This window comes from Anopheles bellator, chromosome 2, assembly GCF_943735745.2.
Source record: "Anopheles bellator chromosome 2, idAnoBellAS_SP24_06.2, whole genome shotgun sequence".
In the NCBI taxonomy this organism is placed as follows: domain Eukaryota; kingdom Metazoa; phylum Arthropoda; class Insecta; order Diptera; family Culicidae; genus Anopheles; species Anopheles bellator.
In genome coordinates this window covers 27,612,407-27,634,204 of record NC_071286.1, presented here as the reverse complement: position 1 = coordinate 27,634,204, position 21,798 = coordinate 27,612,407, and the positions used below count along the sequence as shown (strand labels likewise).

The 21,798-nt window shown below is 51.6% G+C and overlaps 3 protein-coding genes across 3 annotated transcripts in view; 2 read left to right on the top strand and 1 right to left on the bottom strand.

Moving 5' to 3' along the window:
- Nucleotides 1-15,737, top strand: part of LOC131209726 (FMRFamide receptor-like) — a 51,579-nt gene extending 35,842 nt beyond the window's left edge. The window contains exon 2 of the mRNA XM_058202857.1: nt 13,810-15,737. Within this exon, the coding sequence (XP_058058840.1) occupies nt 14,117-15,547 (1,431 nt within the window). The 5' untranslated portion in view covers nt 13,810-14,116 and the 3' untranslated portion in view covers nt 15,548-15,737. The remainder of the gene's footprint in view (nt 1-13,809) is intronic.
- LOC131207289 (uncharacterized) lies at nt 13-2,231 on the bottom strand. Its single transcript, XM_058199900.1, has 3 exons — nt 1,751-2,231; nt 806-1,672; nt 13-602 (listed from the first exon to the last, which is right to left on the bottom strand). Exons 1-3 carry the CDS (start codon nt 2,229-2,231, stop codon nt 13-15), a joined length of 1,938 nt encoding a protein of 645 aa, XP_058055883.1.
- Nucleotides 15,738-19,551: 3,814 nt separating the features above from the next.
- LOC131211296 (cytochrome P450 4d2-like) lies at nt 19,552-21,705 on the top strand. The gene is made up of 4 exons (XM_058204711.1): nt 19,552-19,711; nt 20,217-20,670; nt 20,742-21,304; nt 21,365-21,705. The coding sequence occupies exons 1-4, from the start codon at nt 19,552-19,554 to the stop codon at nt 21,703-21,705; spliced, it is 1,518 nt and encodes a 505-aa protein (XP_058060694.1).
- Nucleotides 21,706-21,798: the final 93 nt, after the last annotated feature.

Genomic DNA, 21,798 nt, shown 5'->3' with positions numbered 1-21,798 from the left:
GCAGCCGGATGCTCAACGCCAGGGGAGCAAGGCTGCTGCAGTTGGCCAATCTCCTGTGTCTGCGAGGCTGTAAGATGCCAGCGACACGTCCACAATGGACGGCGACGCCGCACCTGCGCCCAGGAACGTCGGGGTGTTGCCCCGGTTCAGCACTCGCAGACCCATCCGATCGGCCAACTGCAGCAGCCTTGCTCCCCTGGCGTTGAGCATCCGGCTGCCCCACTCCGTGGCCCAAGCGTTGAAATCGCCCCCGACAACGCAACGGGAGCTGTTTTGGGCCAGGAGTTCCACACCCTGCAGCAGGTCCTCGAACTGCTCCATGCTCAGGGATGGAGGCGCGTAGCAGCTGATGAGGGTAACACCCCGCATCACTGCTGCTGCCAAGCCGGGGACAGAGGTGCACAGCACCTGCTGGACTGGGTGCCGGCTACCGGGTGCGATGGCGGCCCAGCCACGAGCATCGGCTATCCAACTTGTCCGCGACCCGACGTCCGACAGCAGGGCGACGTCTGCGCGGCGCTCCCTCATCGCCTGCACCACAAGGTCCCGGGCAACGCCCGTGTGGCGCAGGTTCAGCTGAATGATGTTGAGCATCCCGGTCACTGTGGAGCAACACCCCCGCAGATGGCGGAGCCGGTGCTGTGCGCTCCCCCGCACACGGCGCACTTTGGCCTGTCGGCCGAGCACTGCCCGCGCCGGTGCCCAGTGTCGCCGCATCGCAGGCATAGGGCCGACCGGTCCTCGCCTTGGCACTGATGCTTGCGGTGCCCACGCAGGTGGCACCGGTAGCACCGCTCCTCCTCACGTGGGACTGGCTCCGCCACGTGCAGCCTGACGCTGGCCATCCCCAGCAGGAGACGCTTTTCCGCCAACTGCGCCGCCAGCCGGGCGGGCAGCACCACGTTCGCCTTCTGGGTGGCGTTGGGGTGCATCCGCAGGTGCACGCTGGCCGGATCGACGGCCTCGCCATTTGGCAGCAGCGCCGACAGTCCCGCTGCCACCAGCTCTGGTGTGGCCTCGTGGTCGAGGCCGTTGGCGATCACCGTCGCCTTCGGGCCTAGCAGGGTGGTGCTGCCAGCCTCCCCAACCAGCGCGCGGATGGTTGCGGCGCACTCCGCTGCATCAGCTCTCCGTTGCACCTCCACAAGCATGTGGCCCTGGGAGCTCTGGTGCACCCTCCGCTGGGCCAGCTTGACCGCTTCGCTGCCCCGCACTCTGGCAAAAAGCGATGCGTACGACTCGCCCTCTACCGGCGCGACCCTCACGACATCACGCTGGAGACGGCTGCTCCAGCCCCGCTGCGATGGGCGCTGCTGCTGTTGCTGCTGCTGCGGACGAGACGCACTGGCAGTCGGAGCTTCCCGGGCCGTGTGGGGGCGGTGCCGCGCCACGACCGCCCAGCTGGACAGATCCTCCACCGGCGCACTGGCCTGTGGCAGGGCGGGGTACCCCTCGGCCGTAAAGGCTGGCCTGGGCTCGGGCGCTGTCGCCGTCGTCGTTGGCTGCGGCCGAGGGTTCTCCACCCGCTGCTGCTGCTGCTGCTGCGCGACCCGCTGTCGCCGCAGTTGAGAGGGCTGCCTCTGCCGTTCCCGCTGCTCCCACTGTTGCTGTTGCGGTTGCTGCTGCTGCTGGATCAGATGCATCAACTCCTGCATCAGATGCAACAGGTCCACTAGGTGGTTCGTCGACTGCTGCTGCTGTGCGGGAGGCTGCGATTGCTGCTGCTGGTGTTGTTGTTGCTGCTGCCGGCGCTGCCGCTCTCGCTGCTTCTGGGAGAGTTTCAGCTTCCGCTTCGGCTGCTGCTGCAGGGGCTGCGTCCCCAGCAGATCCGCCGCGAACGACGCCATCCGGGCCAGGATGCTTTCCTGGAACCCGGCCAGCCGCTGCTCCAACGTCTGTGGATGCGCCTTCTCTGTTGGCGGCTGCTTCCCCGATGGCGGCCGCTGCTGCGGCGCGGGCGGCTGCTGCTGCGGAGGTTCGCGCTGCGGCGCAGGCTGCTGATGTTGCTGCTGGAATTGCTGTTGCAACTCCTGTAGCTGCTGCTGCATTTTCTCTAACTGATTCTCCAGTTGAGAGATTTGAGAGGAGAGCATTCTGCTGTTCTCTCTCTCCTTCTGCAGCTCTTCTTCCAGCGGCGTTTTTGCCGCTGTCGTCCTCGTCACCTCCACCGTCGGAGTCTTTGTTGTCTCCATTGTCGGCGCCGTCGCCACTGTCGCCACCGTCGCCGCCATCGGGGCTGCCGAACGCGATCTTAGCGTCGGTCTGCCTATCGACGCCCTCGTCGACATCAGGCTTGAGCCGGCTCAACGTGTGCGAGCATGCGCGTGCATGCCCAGTGAGGCCCGACTCACAAAAGACTTCCAGTCGCTGGAAGTCTCGCCTGCTTCTCGTTTTCGCTTTCGCTTTTGCTTTCACGTTTGTTTTTCTACCAGGAGGGCGACAAAAACACGTCCGTTCGCTCCCGCGTTCACTTTGCGACTGACTTTTCTTTTTGGCGATTATTTTAATGACGAGCACGGAACCCATACCCGTAAGTTTAAATTCTGCAAAAAAAATATGTAACAGAACCCGAAATCGGCCGCTGTCGAAAGTGGAAACAGTGCGGAATTCGACGGGCTTCGTCCTGCAAAAGGGTGTTATAATTGACAGTCTGTCTGTCCGTTTCAAACACAAATCAGCACCAACATTCGGAAACCGGACTTCAGATCGTAACAAACTCCTTCAGGTGACAAGGGCTGTTCGGGGCTTTTTTCACCACAGTGCAAAGGGCTCCGTAGACCCTTGCCAGACCAGCACCTGTCACGCGCTATGATGCGGGTCGATGAAGTGTACCTTTTTGTAATTTTTTGGTCAGTTTTTGCATGTCGATCTGACATGGTACAAAGAAAGGCCAAATCCGAACCGTGCAAACGTTCGTAGTTCACCGGTTGGTGCAGCACTATTTGTTACGTCGAAGTTAAACTTCAATCTGAAACAAAGTCAGTTGTTTCTGGGAAGACCTCATTGTGGTGAATATTCCATCCAAAAAAGCAGGAACCAACAGTGGCACCGTGACTAACACAGACGATCCGTCTCCGACATTAACACAACGACACTCGGTAGTAACATTCGCTGCAAAACAAATAAACACCCCGTTCCGGGCAAACAGAAATTCAATCGGCTCATGGGCACGCGTTGACGGAGCAACAACGAAATGAATTCCACGGCCGGCACCGATAAACTAACAAATGAAAGTTAATTAAATTAATAAAACACTACACCACAGGGAGAACCAACAGACCCATCAACAGACCCAAACGCACAGTGCCCCAACAAGCTAATCTTGGCTTGCGGCGGAGCATAATTGAAATGGATGTCACTGATATGGGCCAAAGAGAGAGAGCTGCCTCCGGTTTGCGGCAACCATCAAACGATGCCGGTCCGGATGTCTTGGGATTGTGGGGTCTCCATTTTATTTTTTTAGTCCAGCTCAATCACGGCTCTCCGCTTACTTACTTGGTTTGTGGCTCATAACCAACGATTTTCCTCGAACTCCTAAAGAAATAAACCTCGTAGCGCCGAGCGCTGTAGGAGAACGATGCAGCACTCTGTCTCGGAAGGTTTCTGGCATCCTTCTGGGTATCTGTGACCATCGTTAAAAATCTGCAAAAGGAAGAAAAACGGTGCATGTAATTAACAAGCGCTGGTCTGTCCACTCAAGGCCACGGTCCTAGTAGAGTCGTCGCTGCAAAATCGGTGGTCAAAGGACCGTTGGGCGAAATGGCGAAAGGCAACGTATCCAAATTAAGGATCCTCTCGCCATTCGATGAGCCATCGGTGGCGTAGGCGAAAGGAACCGCACTGCAAGTACCAAAATTACCGTAACGAAGTAACGAAAGGCAACTCATTAGAAAATTGATTCATTGCCTTAGATTATGGTCTGGCTGCCCCAAGGGTCTGGGACTGGGACTCGCTCGGCCCACTTGCCCCTCACACAGTGACCAACTACGAGAGGCGACTCCCGCCACTAACGACCACAAAGGCAGTGTGTCCTTCGGGGGCGAGAGAAAGAAAAATTGGACCCCTGATAAGGTGAAAGGAAGATAGTCGAATCTTAGACGAAAGTAACCAACCGCACACAGACAGACAATGGTGCACGTTTTGGCCATTGCAATTTATTTCCGATCCTCACGTAAATGCCATTGCCAGGAATAAGTCGCGCGTTGGCGACACCGACCGTAGCACTATCACCGTCACCGTCATCATCATCATCATCATCATCTCGGTAGTAAAAGATCGGCCAGCCCAACCACGACGGTCGATGGTATCGATCTGGTTGCCGGGGGGGAATCGCTTTGCCGACCACTTCGACGCGAACCCACCGTAGATCTTAATCAACGTTCCGGCAATCGAGTGGAGTAGGGCGAGGAGCTAAGATTTCCACTGGCCCGCGACCCACGACCGGTGGTGGCGTTAAATTATTCCTGCAACGTTTTGTGGTGTGGATGTAATTAAAATTTCATCCCACCGGAAACGGACATCCCGTGGGCGAAGTTTTTTCGGGTAGTACATTTCGGTACCATCTGTTACACTTGCTCGACGGCACACTTAATGACGCGGTACACGGATGGCACACAAGGAGCCTCATTGGGTCGCGGAAAAGTTGCCGGAAAACACTTCCGAAGTGTCGGTCGCGAATATATCGATTTCCTTTCGGGGCTCCTCTTCAATCGAACCTTGGCCAGCCAGCTGCGAGATGCAATCAAAACAAAACGTCGATAATTCAATTGATCCCGAATGCGGACGTCAGGGGCCATACCGCGCTAGGGCTAGGGATATAAATTAATAAACTTACCGACACATCGGCTGCACGAAATTAATGTCACTTCGAAATGACACGACCGTAAATAAATGGATTTTGGCATGCAAATGTAGCTCGCCGACGTCGACGACGACGACGATTGGATCGTCTGTCGGGCAGCACTCGACTCGGCTTTCAAGGTGCTGGCAGGAATTACATTACGCGGCGTCCATTACGGTACGTCACGAGATTCGTGAGTGGAATAAATGCGACCAGCGGCAGCGCCTGTCCGAAATCAGTGCCATCGCGTCGACTTAAAGTCGTCCGGTCGTCGGCAGTCACGTCCGCCACGAGATGGTACGGTAAAGTTTTGGGATGATTGAAAAACTTACAAACCGAGCGAATGCGGTGAGTTCATTAAACTTTCATCGAATTCCAGATAAATTTGTTTAGGTTTCAGTTCGAAAGCGTTTTGTTAGGATATTATTAAGAAGATTTTTTCGGCACTTGGCTGATGCATTCCCAGGAGCAATGCTTGGTATCAATCTTTTCGACAGCTCATAAACACACCGCCGATAGTCAAACATGTTGCGGAAATATTGACACCCGCGTGCCGAAGTGAAACACAATTCATTGGCTTCAATGCATCGACGCCCATATCTTGTTACAAAGCTAAACAAACCAATTGCCTTCGGGTTGCCAAATCAAACACCTCCGGGTGCTGTCTTGTGAAACTGAAACCGAGGGTCACCCCGAGGCACATCCCATGAGGCGCATTAGACACCAAGCATCAACGACGTTGTACGGGTGAAAGAAAAATCAATCAATCAATTCCATAGCCGATCGGAACCGGTATCGTATGGCGTCGATCGGACGCGACAGACAATGGAAAAGCTCTCGCGCTCGAAAGAAGATTGAAAAATAAAGCACTCGCATTACTGGTGCGGCGAAAAATTTATCAAAGAATAATAAAACTTCTCCGAGGGCAACATCAAACTGAGCTTACAGTGAATATCATCATCAGCTCCCTCCGGACCGGTCGCTGTCAGCCATCCGCCAGCATTATGTGGCAACAGTCTTACACCGAAAACGAACCATGAAGGAGCTTGGAAAATTTTCAAATGAATCGACCTGTTAAATGGAAAGTTTTCACGGTCATTATGGTTTAATGAAAAATTCCTACGACATTCCATTCCTACAGTTGTCAGTTGCCCAACAACCGGTCTGCGTCGGTCGGATCATCCGAGGTTGTGTCACTGAAGGATAATTAAGTTTGCATCGCAGAGAGTGCACTTTTTCAGTTCGTCGGCCTTTTCGGCAAAGTGTCGATCATTTAGTTTGCCACCGAAGAATTGTTTTCCAACTGAAGGTGGTGGCCGGTGGTATGCATAGTTATTACGCTAATTTTCACTCAGCCAGATAACTTATTCGTTCACCGGAACCGGCAAAAAAGGCGTAGAAAATGTCCCGCTCAAAATTTTTGCTACCTTCCCGCCGGGTGGATCCTTTCTGGCTTGAATCGAAAACTCTTCACTAAATTAAATTCCACTCTTTTTGCCCTGCGGCCCCTTTTGGGAACTGTCTCTCCATCTCTCTTTCTCACTCTCTGGGGGATGTGCGTTGCACGGCTAAATAGTTTCCTTTTCTCCTCCGAAGGTGACACCAACCTGCTGGCGTGAGAATTTTTGCCACCCGTTGATGTGACGAGGGCGTCACCGGAAAAATCAACTTTATCCACTCCGGTTTGGAACTCTCAATCACATTAATTGCACCCGATGGAACATTGCCTAAGGGTCATCGGTGGTGATATGGGTTGATCCTCTCTGATACGGAGTGATTAAGCAAATGAATGCGTAAACGATTGGATTCAGTGATCCCTTATTCCAACAACTTCTATTTAAGCTACACATTCATCTTGCGAACAAAATTTAAGGTCCTTTAATGTGGACATTAAATTTGTTCGCACTTCGCTACGGCAGGACACAGTACACTGACGACAGTGTCCTTTTTCCGTTGAGTGCCGTCTTGGGTTATAAATTTCAAGGATACGATGACAGCAGCCGATATGATGTCACTTAGACGATGAGGCACCGTCCTTTCCGCTATTTCGACACTCTCGTAGAATGAGTGATGGTTGGCATTCTCTGCGGCGCATTGTCCAGCAAACGACGGCCACGGTACGCTGCCGAACAAATGTTTGAACGACGCCATTTGTTACGCAAACAAATTCGTAGAAGAAGAGAAAAAAAACGTTAACATAATGCTCGAGGCTTGTATCCTTTTAAACGCAGTGTCGCAACAATTGGTATAATGTATAGCCGTGAAATAAAAATTAATAACGTGCCAGACGCACTATAGGCCATTCTTATTCGGCATAGTCGAAATAAAATTTGACAACAAAACGGTAACCACCGTAAACCTTTTCGACGCTTCGAGAATCAGGGGCAAATAGTTAAAAGAAAGCTCCCTGTCAACAATCTTAATGATTTATTCATTTTCAACGTCAGTCAGACCCAAACAAAGTCATTCTAAGGCATGGCATCGATAAGTAATGCGACACATTTCTTCGGAAAGATGTCGGAAAAATCAAATATTGAACCGAAGCTGGGGTTTTCATTGAATTCCGACGGCAGAATATTTTCTGCGATGTTTTTGTTCTCGCTTACCACATGACCAAAATGCTACCAATAGGCGAAAAAATAGGTCTAGCCTCAACGACCCGTGACCAGATCTCGTCCGAAGGGGCGCACAGTGTAAAGTAGCGGTGTCCAACCGTCGCTGCCTTCGGCGTCACTTTTGACCAGCTGTTTTTGATTAATGAACAGTCCGCATCTCTCTCTCTCTCTACCATTGTGTCTGTCTCTGTCAGTTTAATATTGAGACTTTTTGCACGCTCTACCCCAAAGAGGTCCGTTTAAAGTGAAAATCTTTCAACAACTAACGTCGCCTTCACGTCACGCAGCAGCAGAAAAAAGGGAAAACATGTCAAAGCAAATTTAAATTGCAAATTTTTCACTTTTCTGCGCCAGACCCCAGACAGCGTGAATGGTTGGCCCAGTTGGGCTGCTGATTTATGAATTGATTACACTGGCCCTTGATGGCCTTCCACGTATTAGCTGTTGCATCCAATACTATATCTTACAGCCATCGCGGACATCAAGCTGTTTATATTGTTTTCAAATGCCTTGGGTAGCATTAATTCCTTTTATGAAATCTGAGCGCCGTCAAGCGACTTCTCAGGAATTTGATGATCCAAAAGCAATCCCTGACCGTACAAAGGTAAATCAAATCAGCTAAAAGTGACTTCACGGAATTCACCGGCTAAAAGCGGCATCGTCGCAATATCTCGATTATCCCGACTCCAAAGTACCTTCGGGGTGTGCAAAAATTGCCTGGAGACGGTTGTCTTCTGTAACCAAATACGGTGCGTCGACGGGCGAAAAGCTATTTTGAGTAATTCGATTACCCTCCGCAAGGGTGCTTGGAGCCGCCTTGGAGGCGCCTTCCGTTCATTGAAAGCAAAATTGAAGAATAATCCAGAGCAAGCGTCGGATTGTAGGCACTACAAAGAGGTCCAAAAATACTTCAACTCAAATCAAATCCGATTCACATGTTCACTTCCTTCCCAGCGGGACGAATTGTGTGGCAATAGATACATCGTACCATCGTGTTTTATGGTATTGCAGTAAAAACGCTAATAAACAATATCTCTGCTCGCACTCCACCGTACCATCGTCCCCTTCCTCGTGGCCAATTGCAAACAAACATTCAAATTTCTATTAGCCTTTTCCGATCGCCGCCATTGCTGAGGCATTGCATCGTAAACAACTTACATCCCGTCCGCCAAAAACCCAATTTCCGCCCTTGCCATCCGACGGCACACAGTTAACAGGCCACCCAACAAGCGATCGTTGCTCGATTTAATGCCAGCTTTTTCTGCTACCGATGTCCGTTCCATTCCGCACTGATATGCTGACATGCGGATATCTGCGCTGGCCCAGGCGGATAATACGTCCCCGAGAATGGGTTGTCGGTTTTCGGATGTTGTGCTTTGAAACTTTGCGAAAAAAGCCCCGGCCAAGCCGTACTGCCAACCTCGACATAATCGATTTCTCATCCATTTTGAGTACCGCCCGCGGAGCGGATTTCCCAACAGAAATCGTACAAGGGACTTGTGTTCCATGTCGTCCCTTTTTTATTACGACTTTCCGTCAAACTTTTTGTTCCTCTGTCTTCGGCGAAGGCATTCGATGAAAGTTGGAACACATGAAAAATGCAATACACCGGCACAGCAGCGTGTATCAATCGGGTGCACTTGTCAACACGTTCCCTAGAACCCTAGGCCGGGGGCTCCTGTTGTGCTGACGAAACGGAAACACACAACGGCACAGCACGCCAGCAACTTTCCGGAGGGATTTTCGTTACACAAAATATGGTCCACGTGACCCCGGCAGGAGACGCCAGCAAAAGGTAACACGGCACGACACTGACACGACAGGGGCTTTAGGGTTGTGGGCTGGTTGGGAAGGTTGGCGGTAAATCAGAAAAGCATTTTCCAGTCCGCAAGCAGCAAGGCCCGCCGCACCGGGACTTGCTCGCCAGTTGCCCGTAGCAAACGGGATTGAATTTTTCTCCATGTTTTACTTACTTTTCGAAACACCTCTGCACCTATCTACATCTATTGTGCATATTGGTGCTCCGTTCCAAGACCATTCCTTAAACAAGGCAAAACCCGTCGCTCGGTAGCCTGGCACGTGGTTTCGCTCAGGTGACACACAGAAGACACGGAAACGGAAACAACCACCGCACCCGGAAACATTGCACTCAACGCAAGGAACATGTATGGAACACCGGGAGCCACTCTCGGGTCCACTGGTCGGGACTTCAAACCACTTGAAAATATGGTCGCAAAATATTTATCTAACGTTACAGCAACTTTTCCGCCCGAAGTGGAAGTAGAAAAGTGTCTCGTATGTGAAGCGACCCTCTAAATATTACTGCAATTTGCCTGCTTCTGTCTGCGCTTCAATCAACTCTGCTCCCGGCTCGCGTCACGTACCATCAACAATCGGTTGGACTTGTTTGCTCGCTTTGTCCCAAAACAGCTCCCAAGTGTGGGCATCATACGGAACCGATTGGTAGTAAACAAGCTGTTCGTAGTGTACGCCACATGTTTCCACACAGGATTTGCAACAGTTCTGAACAGTAAGTAGCAATAGAAGAGTGTGCTCCCAGTGATAAGAGGATGCGATCTGCGGGTCTTTGATGAGTTTTCGGGAGCACGCCGCCTTTTAATCCACCATCCAGCATCCACGTGGGTGCCACAGAGCGATCCTTCGTTAGAGTTACTGCTCGGTGGAGACATTGTTTTATTTGAGTACGAATTTTTGTGCCACTTTAACTCTCGAGATCGTGCCCATCTGGAGGTGAAAACATAGTCCCAGCACACCCGATGTGAACGATACATGCAAATGTGAGAATAAATTCTTCGCTCGCTTCCGAGAAAAATCCACTTCTGGAAGCGGCCCATATCTGACATGCATGATCAATGCTACGAACGAGCGACGCAGGAGATCAGAAAAATGTATCGTCCCTCCGAAGCAGGATTCCGATGTCGTGGCGCGATGGCACCCGACACATACGAAGATGGCCCCCATTTTCCCGGGTCGTTCGGTCCAAGAATCCGAGAAAAACCGGGTGATAAAAATTAAATAAAACAAGACGGCCGTTACACATCCAATCCGTGACCAATCGTGGGACTATTTGCATGCAAATATCGGAATTTCGTATCACACGACCGCAGGCAGTCACGGCTGCCGCGATGCTTCTTCTGTTCAGTAAACCAATCGCCACCTTCCCAATCGATGCGGATTTGTAATTCCCTCACGAAACGCACACGCCAATCCACCGCCGGCAACGGTGGCCACGGAACCCCGCTCGAGAAGGAAAAGTATCCCTCCCATCGGAGCCGGGAATCGATGTGATTAAAATGGGCATTCGTTGGGGGCCTAACGTGACGTTTGGGTGTGCATTGTTTGAGCCGGACCGGCTCAGATCAAAGGCTGAACAGTGGACGTTACTCGTTACGTACCGATGTCACCGTTTGGCCTTTGGCTATATCACAGTGGAGCGAAGCCGAGAGCCGTCGTCGCCAAGTAGCACCAGGTGTTGCTTAGCACTTACGGAGCACGCATAACGATTGAGAGGATTCCCTGAACATGTGAACTTGGACGGAATCGGCGCACGTATTATTTCGTGGCGTCCGGGTCAAGCTGGGTGCAGTTTTAACATATCATTAAACACTGAAATAACGCAACAATCTTGACTCACCACGACTTGACTTCCGGCTGATTGGGTTGACCGTTGTGGGGCCTATTATTCGGCCTTTCCGGCTTAATCCCCCGACCCCCAATGGGCGCAATGGGCCGTATGGGTCTAATGGGTCTATTAATTAACAAACTTTCCAATCGGCAAATTGCCGGTAAGCCAAAAGACGCCATTAATACGCTAAGCGGCACGTTCCCGGTACCCGGTCCGGTCAGAAAGGTTTCTTCGGGGGGCCCAAAGTCCAGGTAGTAGAGGGTTGCTCGGGGTCGCTTGTAATTGAATTATATCCTGCAAGGCTGCGGCCTAACTTGTGATAAACATTGACTCAAGATTTTCCCCGTAACCAATGGCAACGGGTCGCCTCTTCGTAGCCTTGGCGATGAAAAACAGCTCGAGTGGTCCGAGTTCTATGAAATTCATTACAAAGTTTGCAGCAAGCACTGGTGCGTCCCCGGTCAAGCAGAACTTCCGTGGCCAAGTTCGGGCAGCTCACAGACCCATCACGACACTTTAAGACTGTTGCAAAACACTTACTGGCCGGCTTGACCTGGTGGCAATTATGTGGCACGTGGAATCAATTATGCCACCAAGCGATAGGTTTTCCCTGCAAAATGTTCGCCTTATGCGGCCTTTTCGTCCCGGCTTTGCACACTAAACAACAATTTTATTCATTTTTGCAACCGCCTCCGGTACTTCATTTTATACTGTCACATTCGGATGCAAATGTTGCCGTTTGATATTTATGGTGATCCCGAGGGGGGCCGAAGAATGTTTGTTTCATCTCAACAAGCCGACATTCTTCTATGCATTTTGGCGACCATCGTATCGCTGTCAGGCGAACCGACAGACGGGCGACGGACGGAGACCGTCTGTCCTTCCGCAGGGCGCTGAAGTAATGCAGACAACTAGCACTGACGCCAGAAAGGGGCCGCAGTGGCAAAAAAAGAATGCTTTTTCCATGTAAATGAAAATTGCTCGCATCCGTTGAACTTTGCCCACCAGACACAGCGACCGAAGTAGTGGTGCTTTTGCGCCTCGCTGGCTACGGTCCGTTCCATTCACGGCGGAAAAGGTTTTCTTCTTCGGGACGTGTCTCATTAGACGTAACAAATAACTCAAGGGTTCGTTTACAGTCGTTCCCGGCGACTGCACGTCGAACTATTTCCGACAGTTTCCGATCGGATCATCGCTCCCGAAAGCGACCCAACAATCAGCGCGTGTTAATTGCACGGCACAGTGCATCCGGCATTTAAATAATTCATAACTGACGGTGCGCCATCCCGGTGCGAATAAACGGTGACATAAACGGTTTCGTTTTTATTCCCTTTCTGTCACACCATCAAACACGCGTTGGCGCTCATTAAGCGCCAGGAAGCCCGAGCCGCTCTCCGAGTCCGAGTGAGACTCGGTCGCTCGTCAAGCGCGCGCGGCTGATGAATAAACGATTTCGTTGCTGTCACTAATGTTGCTGCTTCTTAAAACTCAACACGCTGCACGTCCACCGCCTTTTTTTTGATCCCGTAGAACGCAAATTCTGTACGCTTTCCGTACGACAATAAACATTTCAACCCCCGGCGGGCTCACTCGGCACAGCCGGGATAAGCCTTCAAAGCTTTGGCGCGTTGATGTGTGTGCTCTGTGCCCGGAAGCTTTCCGGATACTTGCCCCGTGCATCGTGTGTGTCTGTCTGTGCCGGATTGCTCACGTTCCATTTGTTTGCTCACACCCCCAGGGGGGGACGGGGACATCACTTTTACACTCATTGCGCGCTCCCTACGAAAGCCACCAGGCGTCTCCATTTCAATTTATTTTTAGCACCACGCCTCGCGGCCATTCACAATCGGTCGGAACCGGGTCGCAAGGGCTGCCGACACTGCCGACACTGCCGAACAGCCGTATGCTTTAAATTGTTTGACCACCAACCGGCCTCTGGAATCGAATTTGGGGGTCACAAAATAATGACCTCGAAGGGGAATCTGTTTTAAATTCATTGTTTCTGTTTCGACCGATGCTGGCCCGCTCTTTGGCAAACGTTTTCGATCAGCATTTAATTCACTTCATGCATTATTCTGCCGCTTTCGTATGGGACCGAGCGATAAAAAGATCGATGGAACTGCATTTATAGACGGCTCGGTACAGCAAATGGGGGAAGGAAGTTAAACAAATCCGAAGTGAATCGTGTTAAAGTAGTGTTAAAAGAAGTTTGGGCCCAGTTTGAGTGGTGCTGGAAACTTAACTCATGTTCACTTTTCCGCGACTTCCAGATTAATTAAGCTCGCAAACACACTCGACATGCATTAAATTCGTTTAAAACGGAACTGCACACTTCCAACTTTGACTGGGACTCATGTTTGACCAAGACCGGGAGCACGCAAAGGAAAACCTTCCGGCTCGCTGTGTGTGTCTTGGAAAATGGGAAAGTTGGCACACGCGATCCACATCCGGAGGCGTTCCCCCAGACAGGCGGACGACAAATTTACGGAAACACGACCAGAGATCCTCGGGGCCGGGGCGCCGTTTCGTACCAACGTCGTCGACAATGGCCGCAGGATGCCGAGATTTTTCTTTCGCTCTCCACCACCACGAGCGTCACGATTCATCCATTTTCCGCACGTTTAATTCCATAATTGTCTATCCCGCGCGGGAGCGGAAACAATCGGAATTTATTCTAACGAACATATTTTTTCTCTGATTTTCCGCAGACTCACAGACCACCAGGGGGCTGTGCCAGCAGACTGGAGCCGGTCCGGAGACTTCAAGGCTTGAAGTGGGCAAATGAAATATTCATTGCGGTTCGGTCGATGCGCTCGATGGGTGAATTCAGTGTGAAGAGTGAGGCGCGAAAGTAGGACAGAAGTGAACGTAGTGAAGCTAGTGAAACATGACGGACTTGCTGCTGGCGCCGCACGGTGCAGAGTTGAGTAATTTGTGGAAGTAATAGCAACAGAGGATAGTTACTGGCAGCGTGGCCAATGCAGACGCCCCACGATCGACGGACGCGCCAGCATCATGAACATCTCAGCCATCAACTATGAGGTACAGATTCTGCTCGCCAACGGCACCGGCGGACCAGAGACGGCAGCGCCCTCTAGCGGCGCGTACGCCGGCAACTTTAGCCACCAAGGCGAACTCAACGACAGCCACCTGGCGGCGGTGTCCTGCTACGACGACTACCCGCCCAACGAGCTGCTGGTGGAGTTCGAGTTCTGGATCAGCGGCGTGGTGATGAACGTCGTGGCGCTGATCGGAATTCTGGGCAACATCTTCTCCATGGTGATCCTGTCGCGGCCGCAGATGCGCTCCAGCATCAACTACCTGCTGATCGGGCTGGCCCGCTGCGACACGGTGCTTATCCTCACCTCGGTGCTGATCTTCGGCCTGTGTGCGATCTATCCGCACACGGGCTACCTCTACTACTACCACTACCAGATCTTCCCGAAGATCTCGCTGGTGGTGTATCCGCTGGCGATGATCGCCCAGACGGCCAGCGTGTACCTCACGCTGACGGTCACGCTCGAGCGGTACGTGGCCGTGTGCCATCCGCTGCGGGCCCGAGCCCTCTGCACGTACGGCCGGGCGCGGCTCTACGTCGTCGGCATCCTGATCTTCTCGATCCTCTACAACCTGCCCCGGTTCTGGGAGGTGACGCTCATCTCCTCGAAGCACCCGGACACCGGGCTCACGATCTACTGCGTGAAGGCGTCCGACATGCGGACCGACGCGACCTACATCAAAATCTACATCCACTGGCTGTACATGATCTTCGTGTACTTCCTGCCGTTCAGCCTGATCTCGTTCTTTAACCTGATGATCTACCGGCAGGTGCGGCGGGCGAACAAGGAACGCCAGCGGTTGTCGCGCTCGGAGAAGCGCGAAATCGGCCTCGCCACGATGCTGATCTGCGTGGTGATCGTGTTCCTGCTCTGCAACCTGCCCGCCATGATGATCAACATCGTCGAGGCGTTCTACAATGTGATCATCGAGTACATGGTGAAGGTGTCGAACCTGCTGGTCACCATCAACTCGAGCGTTAACTTCTTCATCTACGTCATCTTCGGCGAGAAGTTCAAGCGGATTTTTCTTCTCCTCTTTTGCAAACCGCGCGGCCGCCAGTCGCCGGACGACGGGCTGATCCACGACGACAGCTCCTTCTCGAACGGCGACGCCAGCAACCGGAACTCGGGCCGCTTCCAGCGGGTCGGCACCACGCGCAGCACGTCCACGAAGCTGAGCAACTGCAGCATGCGCACGATCCGCACGACCGTGCGGAGTACGCGGGCCCCGTCGCCCGGCCCGATCGTCTACTACCCGGCGCGGGACACGCTGCCCCGCCTCACCCAGCCACCGACGATCACGAGGAGTAGCTCCATGTTCCCGGACTGGAACCGGACCGAGAACGGTACCAACGGCGGCATCATGATGGCGTCCTCCGGCTTCTAGCTGGACGCGTCTCGTCGCTGGCACAGCGTGCTCACCATCGACCCGCCAATCGTCTCCGAGGTTTCTAGCTTTAATCTGTAGACGTCCCGGACGCCCGGGCTGGATTGAGTTTGAATTTTAATTTCCGCCCATCTCGGGCCAACGTTTCCCGTGCGAGATCACCCGATTTCCGTCCTCGCGGGTCGGGCGCGTCGACTCATAATTAGTGCTCACTTCATTTTCTTCCCGTCTTTTCGGAACTCCTTCGGTTTTCTTCCGGTTGAAGGCATTATTTTTGCGCCGACTTTCGCCTCAACGGGCGGGCCACCGTAATTGTGATTGATGATGCTGTGCCGGTTGTAAAGGGCAAACGGGCGCGCTTCTGGAACTTTGGCACTCGGGTTGAGCGTGCGATGTGAACCCTTCCGGAGGTACTTTGCGATGAATTGCCCTATTGTCGAACTGCACATGCAACGGAGGAAAAAGATTTCTTCGTTATCAGGCCATAAAATGCCATGAAACTATGCTTCACCGAGGATGGCCCACGGTGAGAAAGTTGGTTAATGAATATAATTTAAAAATTAGACTCCTTCACTGCGCGCTAATGTTGAGGAACAAACCGCAAACCGCTTATTGATCGTACACTGACAAGCGCTGAATGGATTTGTCGTCGGGTAAAAACTTTTAATTGTCTTCACCACTTCAACAACGCGCTATCGTCACGATGAAGTGGCTCAAGATTTGCCAGGGACTCACGGACCGCCACAAGGCTGAAAGGGGGAAGGCTGGGTTCCTCTCGAGCGAAAAGCACTTCCCATTTCCGGCGGAAGTTCTACTGTTGTCCACGGGATGGGTCGCACTGTGACAGGACGTTGTGTCCGTCCCGCCGAGTTGACCGAGACGAACGGGAAAACGATACGATGTTTCCCGTTTATTTGTATTTTTAATGTTGTTTCCTCATCGTTTCTCCGCGAGCGAGGACAGTCGACAGTAAAGTCGGCCATTTCCGCGAGCCATCGTCATTTACCCTGAAACGCTCGTTCCCATTTTCCAATCCGCCGTGTTCGGTTCAGTGCAAATGGCGTAAAAAGTTTTTGTGGCGAAAACAATTGCGCTAATTTAATCGTGGCTCAGGGAGCGAAATTTTTTATCGACTAGAAAGCGAAATCAATTTTAAGCTCGGTGAGGGTGCCGCTGCGTGTTTTCATTAACTTTACGGCTTTTTTCATGTTGAAAACTTTCCGCCCCGCAAAAAGCCAAACGGCTGGAATGGTGCCAAACCAGGAAGGAGCTTATGAAAGTGGACGACCGGACAAGGACATTTAGCACGGGAAATGTAAACTATACTCCCCCACGACCCCGACAGTCCCGATGGAATTGCCTCACTCACGTAGCGAACCTTAGTTCCGCAGTTCGGCTTCCGCTAGTGGCATTTCGTTAGATTTAGTTCCGTAGGATCGATCTACCTCATTAGTTAACTCGATTCGCAGCATCTGTAGCTACTCCCAGATATTATTTCTGTTCGCTTTATGTCAGCCGTTCGTATTCTTAGCCTAATTTTCCTTCTTGAAACGCTTCCATATTTTCGTTCACTCGCTTTCTACTGCTGCCCTTGCAGAAATGGCCCCCATTGTGGGCGATTGCACCACGTCCCAGCGCTCAGAGGTCAAATGTAAACATAAGAACGAAAGTAAGTCATCTGATTAAGCCGTTGTTTGATCGAAGAAAGCTTTCCCTTCGAGAGGGCCGGCGTTTCGGGTTTGCAGTTGCGCACTGTCACTGTACATATTGTTGATTCATGTATATAGAACAATTTACGATATAAACAGAACAGAAAGGATCATGAAAAGAAAAGAAAGTTTAGATAAAAATCAAATGAAGCACAACTGTTCGATAGAAAAAATTATAAATCCAATACGAGCGGAGCGGAGCGAAAGAGGCACGATTTTAAACATTACAAGCGAAAAGACCAAAATCAAAATAGTGGAGTAACAATTATTAAGCCGCGTTCGAAGCAGATGTTGCTGTTGCTTTTAATATACTAGAGATAGGGTAAGCTTCTTCCGGCAGTTAAAGAACAACTGTGTAAATTTCAATGTAAAAACCACAGACCCCCCGTTAGGAGATTGCGTATATTTATTTTAGTTACAAGTTCTACGAAAAGTACAACATTCGAACAAAGAGGCACGATGCACCAGCTTTGGATCAACAAACCTGAAAACTTGGTAGCAATGAAGCATCGGGAAAAAAAAATCATTTTTAAAGCAAAACCAGTTCTACGGCACTACAATATGAAATAAAAATCATTTGCGGGAAAAGATGTTCCAACGAAAGACCTCACGAGGCGATTTCATTTCTAGTTCGTCCGGAATTATGGGTGCGCGGCAGACGGATTGCCAGCTGCAGTGCTGTTTTCCGTTGAAACAAGCAAGGTAAGGAAAAACTTCTCGCTTATCCAAACGGAACTTTTGAGTCCACTGTTCCGGTGACCCCCTAATGTAGTGCGGAGATTCTCGTACCCATCGGTCAGGCTCGTTTACCATGCAGATCACTTCATTTACATTGCACTTCCGGAAACCGAACCAAAGGAATCTTTGGTCGGAATAGTGCCAACCTCTGAAGGCGCGCTCTCGCTTTGTCTCTCTCTCCAGGAGTGAAAATTACTTCTGTCCAGCGCTACTCACCGAACCGGAGAAAAACATGGACTTCATCAGTTACTTGCCCCACAATGCCCCACAAATCTGCCAGCGTTTTAACTATTTTTGTCCGTAGCAACAGCAATGCAGTTTCCGCTCAGCTCAACTGTGCGATTCCACTCCAATCTTGGCCCCCCTCCAGCCGACTGCGGTTTTTCTTCAACTGCCTCCACCGAACCTGCAATTCAATTTAAACACGAACACAAACCGTAGTTGTACGTGGCAGCGGAACGCCGGAACTGGTTTTGCATTCAGGTGATCGTGCATCCGGTCGGCAGGCGGTTAAAAGTTTTCTGATCAATCCGAAGAACAAACACGGCGTTAATGAACACTCCGGAAACGGCTCCCCTTGCCACGTGGTGGCTTTTTGCATTAATGCGCCGAATGCGCTTTGGTACGCCATCCTGTAGGAGCCACCGTCCTTGGCCAGCCACCCGAGTTTTAATCGGATTTAAATTTACACAACACTTTAAAAGCTTTCTGGCACTTTCCCACTAATTTCAATTGTATCCCCAGTGGGACCAATAGCATCAAAGCCAATGCTGACTACTAGCAGCGCAATTCGCAATACCGTCGGACAGATGGGCAATAGCTTCGTTGTTCCTCGTTCATTTTGTGTGTCCATCAGCCAGCCGACGTTCTATTGTTCTACTGCTAATTTGGAACCTGAAGCTGAAGCTGAACCGGTCTGAAGTATCCTTTTTCAAAGCCATTGCCTTTCAGCTTCAATCGCTTTAAATATATATTTAAGCGATGGCCTATAGCAGGATGCACACTATGTTCAAAGCTTTCCTTACTGTTAATTTTCGTTGATTTGTTAGAAGCAATAGACGATCCTTAGCTAAATCGCAATCACGGTTCTCACCGGGCCCGCACACCACTGCACTCACCGGCAGCCAAAGAGACCAAAGTTTACAGTCCAGTCACGGGTGCATATTATCACCCCTGGGAAGAGACACACAGCTGATACGTTCCGCAAAATCGCGACCGCAAATCGTAACGGGGAATAAGAACATAAGAACGGTGCACTCTCCGGTAATCCGTAGTACGCGAAATTTATAACCGCGTGCCCAATGGCTTAGGGGCGTTTTGGCTCCCCCGTGGAGAGCTCGATTCCGATAACCGATTGTGAGCGCGGTCTGTGCGATTGATAAGATCCGATAATGATATAACAAAATCGTGGCCCACGGAGCACGGTCCGGTCAGTGCTGCTCCAAGTGTGGCCGAAAGCGATACGCTGCCCTCATACAGCAAGTGTAAAAACAGTGAAATCAAGTTGCGTGTGGATTGAAAAGTTGCTTCCGGAGACCGGCCGAAGATCATCGAAACATGATCCTGCAAGCGCTGATCGTGGGAGTGGTGGTGTTCGTGGTGATCACGCACCTGATCGAACGGAAGAAGCTCCAGAAGATGGCCAAACACTTCCCCGGACCGAAGCCACTGCCAGTGGTGGGAAACTTGCTGGAGTTTGCCCGACTTGATATTCCCGGTAAGTGACACATTCCTCAACTTGGGCTATTATTCTTCGTTAGATGTTCTTTTTCGCCCCACATAAGTTGAGTTAACGTTCCCGGGGTTTTCATTGACCACCCGCTGGAGGGTGCCAGCCAAAGGGGCACCCGTTACGTATACGGCGCGATAAAATTAACTTTTCCGACGTGGACGAGGATAAGCGCGGTATCAAGGGTCCATTCTGCTGGTTCTGCTTCGTCATCGTCATTAGTGAAAGGGGGGCATAATGTAAACACCCCGCACCCGAATCTCTTATCTTAAGGCGTCCACTTGAAAACACAGCACGAAGAGCGACGCGTCTTACGCGTGCGCTTCAAGAAATCATTTCTCATCTAATCTGGCCCGACTAGCGGCCCTCGCCGGGTGGTCAAAGGTGACACCTAGAGCATTGCAGGGATTAGTCGCTCGGTCGGTCTGCTTCATTCTCATCGGATTTGTATTTTGGCTTTTCCGCTCGCTCAATGGCTGCCTCCGGCACGTAGGCGTGTTCGAACGGGTTGTCAAACTGCACGAGGACTACGGTCAGGACTACATGATGTGGTCACTTTTCAATTGGACGATCATCCTGATGACCAGCCCGAAAAACGTGGAGAAGGTGCTGCTGGCAAAGAAGACGGAAAAGTCCCTGCTGTACCAGTTCATCGAGCCGTGGCTGGGAACGGGCCTCTTGATCTCGAGCGGCGAGAAGTGGTTCCAGCGACGCAAGATCATCACCCCGACGTTCCACTTCAAGATACTGGAGCAGTTCGTGAAGGTGTTCAACGCGGAAACGGACACGATGGTGGAGCTGCTGCGGAAGCACGTCGATGGCAAGGAGTTCGATATGTACGACTACGTCACCCTGATGGCACTGGACAGTATCTGTGAAACCTCGATGGGCACGACGGTAGACGCTCAGCACAACCCCGACAATCAGTACGTCCAAAACGTTAAGAGGTTAGTGTCCGGGAGCTGTCTTGCAGTCGTATCGAACAATGTTACCCGCATGCTTCTTCCCTCATTTCCAGAATGGCTGTGCTTGTGCTACTCCGCACGCTGAGCATCGTAGGACCGTACCCGACACTGTACGACCTCTTCCACCCGAACGCGTGGGAGCAACGGCGGGTCATTCGGGAGCTGCACGCGTTCACGGACTCCGTCATTCGCAGCCGCCGGGAGCAGCTGGCCAACGACAAGCAGGAAAACGTGAACTTTGACATGAACGAAGAAAACCTGTACTCCAAGCGTAAAATGACGTTCCTCGATCTGCTGCTCAACGTGAACGTCGATGGCAAACCGCTCAGCGATCTGGACATTCGTGAGGAGGTCGATACCTTCATGTTCGAGGGCCACGACACTACGACCAGCGGAATCTCGTTCACGGTTTACGAGCTGGCGCGCAACCAGGACGTGCAGGAGCGTGTTTACGAGGAGATCGTGTCCATTCTCGGCCCGGACCACAAGACCGCCGAGCTGACCTACCAGAACCTGCAGGATTTCAAGTACCTCGATCTGGTGGTGAAAGAAGGGCTCCGAATGTACCCACCGGTGGGCATCATTGGCCGGGCGCTGGTCGAAGACTTGGAAATGAGTAAGTAGCACACCACGCGGAGGTCGACGGTGTAACCCGAACGCTGTATCGTTTCCCCAGATGGCACCGTGGTGCCCGCGGGACAGAATATTCTCGTTCCGATCTACGTGATCCACCGGAACCCGGAGATATACCCGAACCCGAACAAGTTCGACCCGAACCGGTTCTCGGACGAGGCCGAGTCTAAACGCGGCCCGTTCGACTATCTACCGTTCAGCATTGGTGCGCGGAACTGCATCGGTCAACGGTACGCCCTGATGGAGATGAAGGTGAGCCTGATCAAACTGATCGCTAACTACCGGATCCTGCCGGGCGAGTCACTGACGAAGCTGCGCGTCAAAACTGATCTGGTACTGCGTCCCGATATTGGCATTCCGGTGAAAATTCAGCTGAGGAAGTAACCTATAATGGGGAATGATGAACGCTTTGGAAATCTTTGATCGAATAAAGTTAAGACCAACCTTTAAATCTGCTGCCAACGGTACGACTAACAC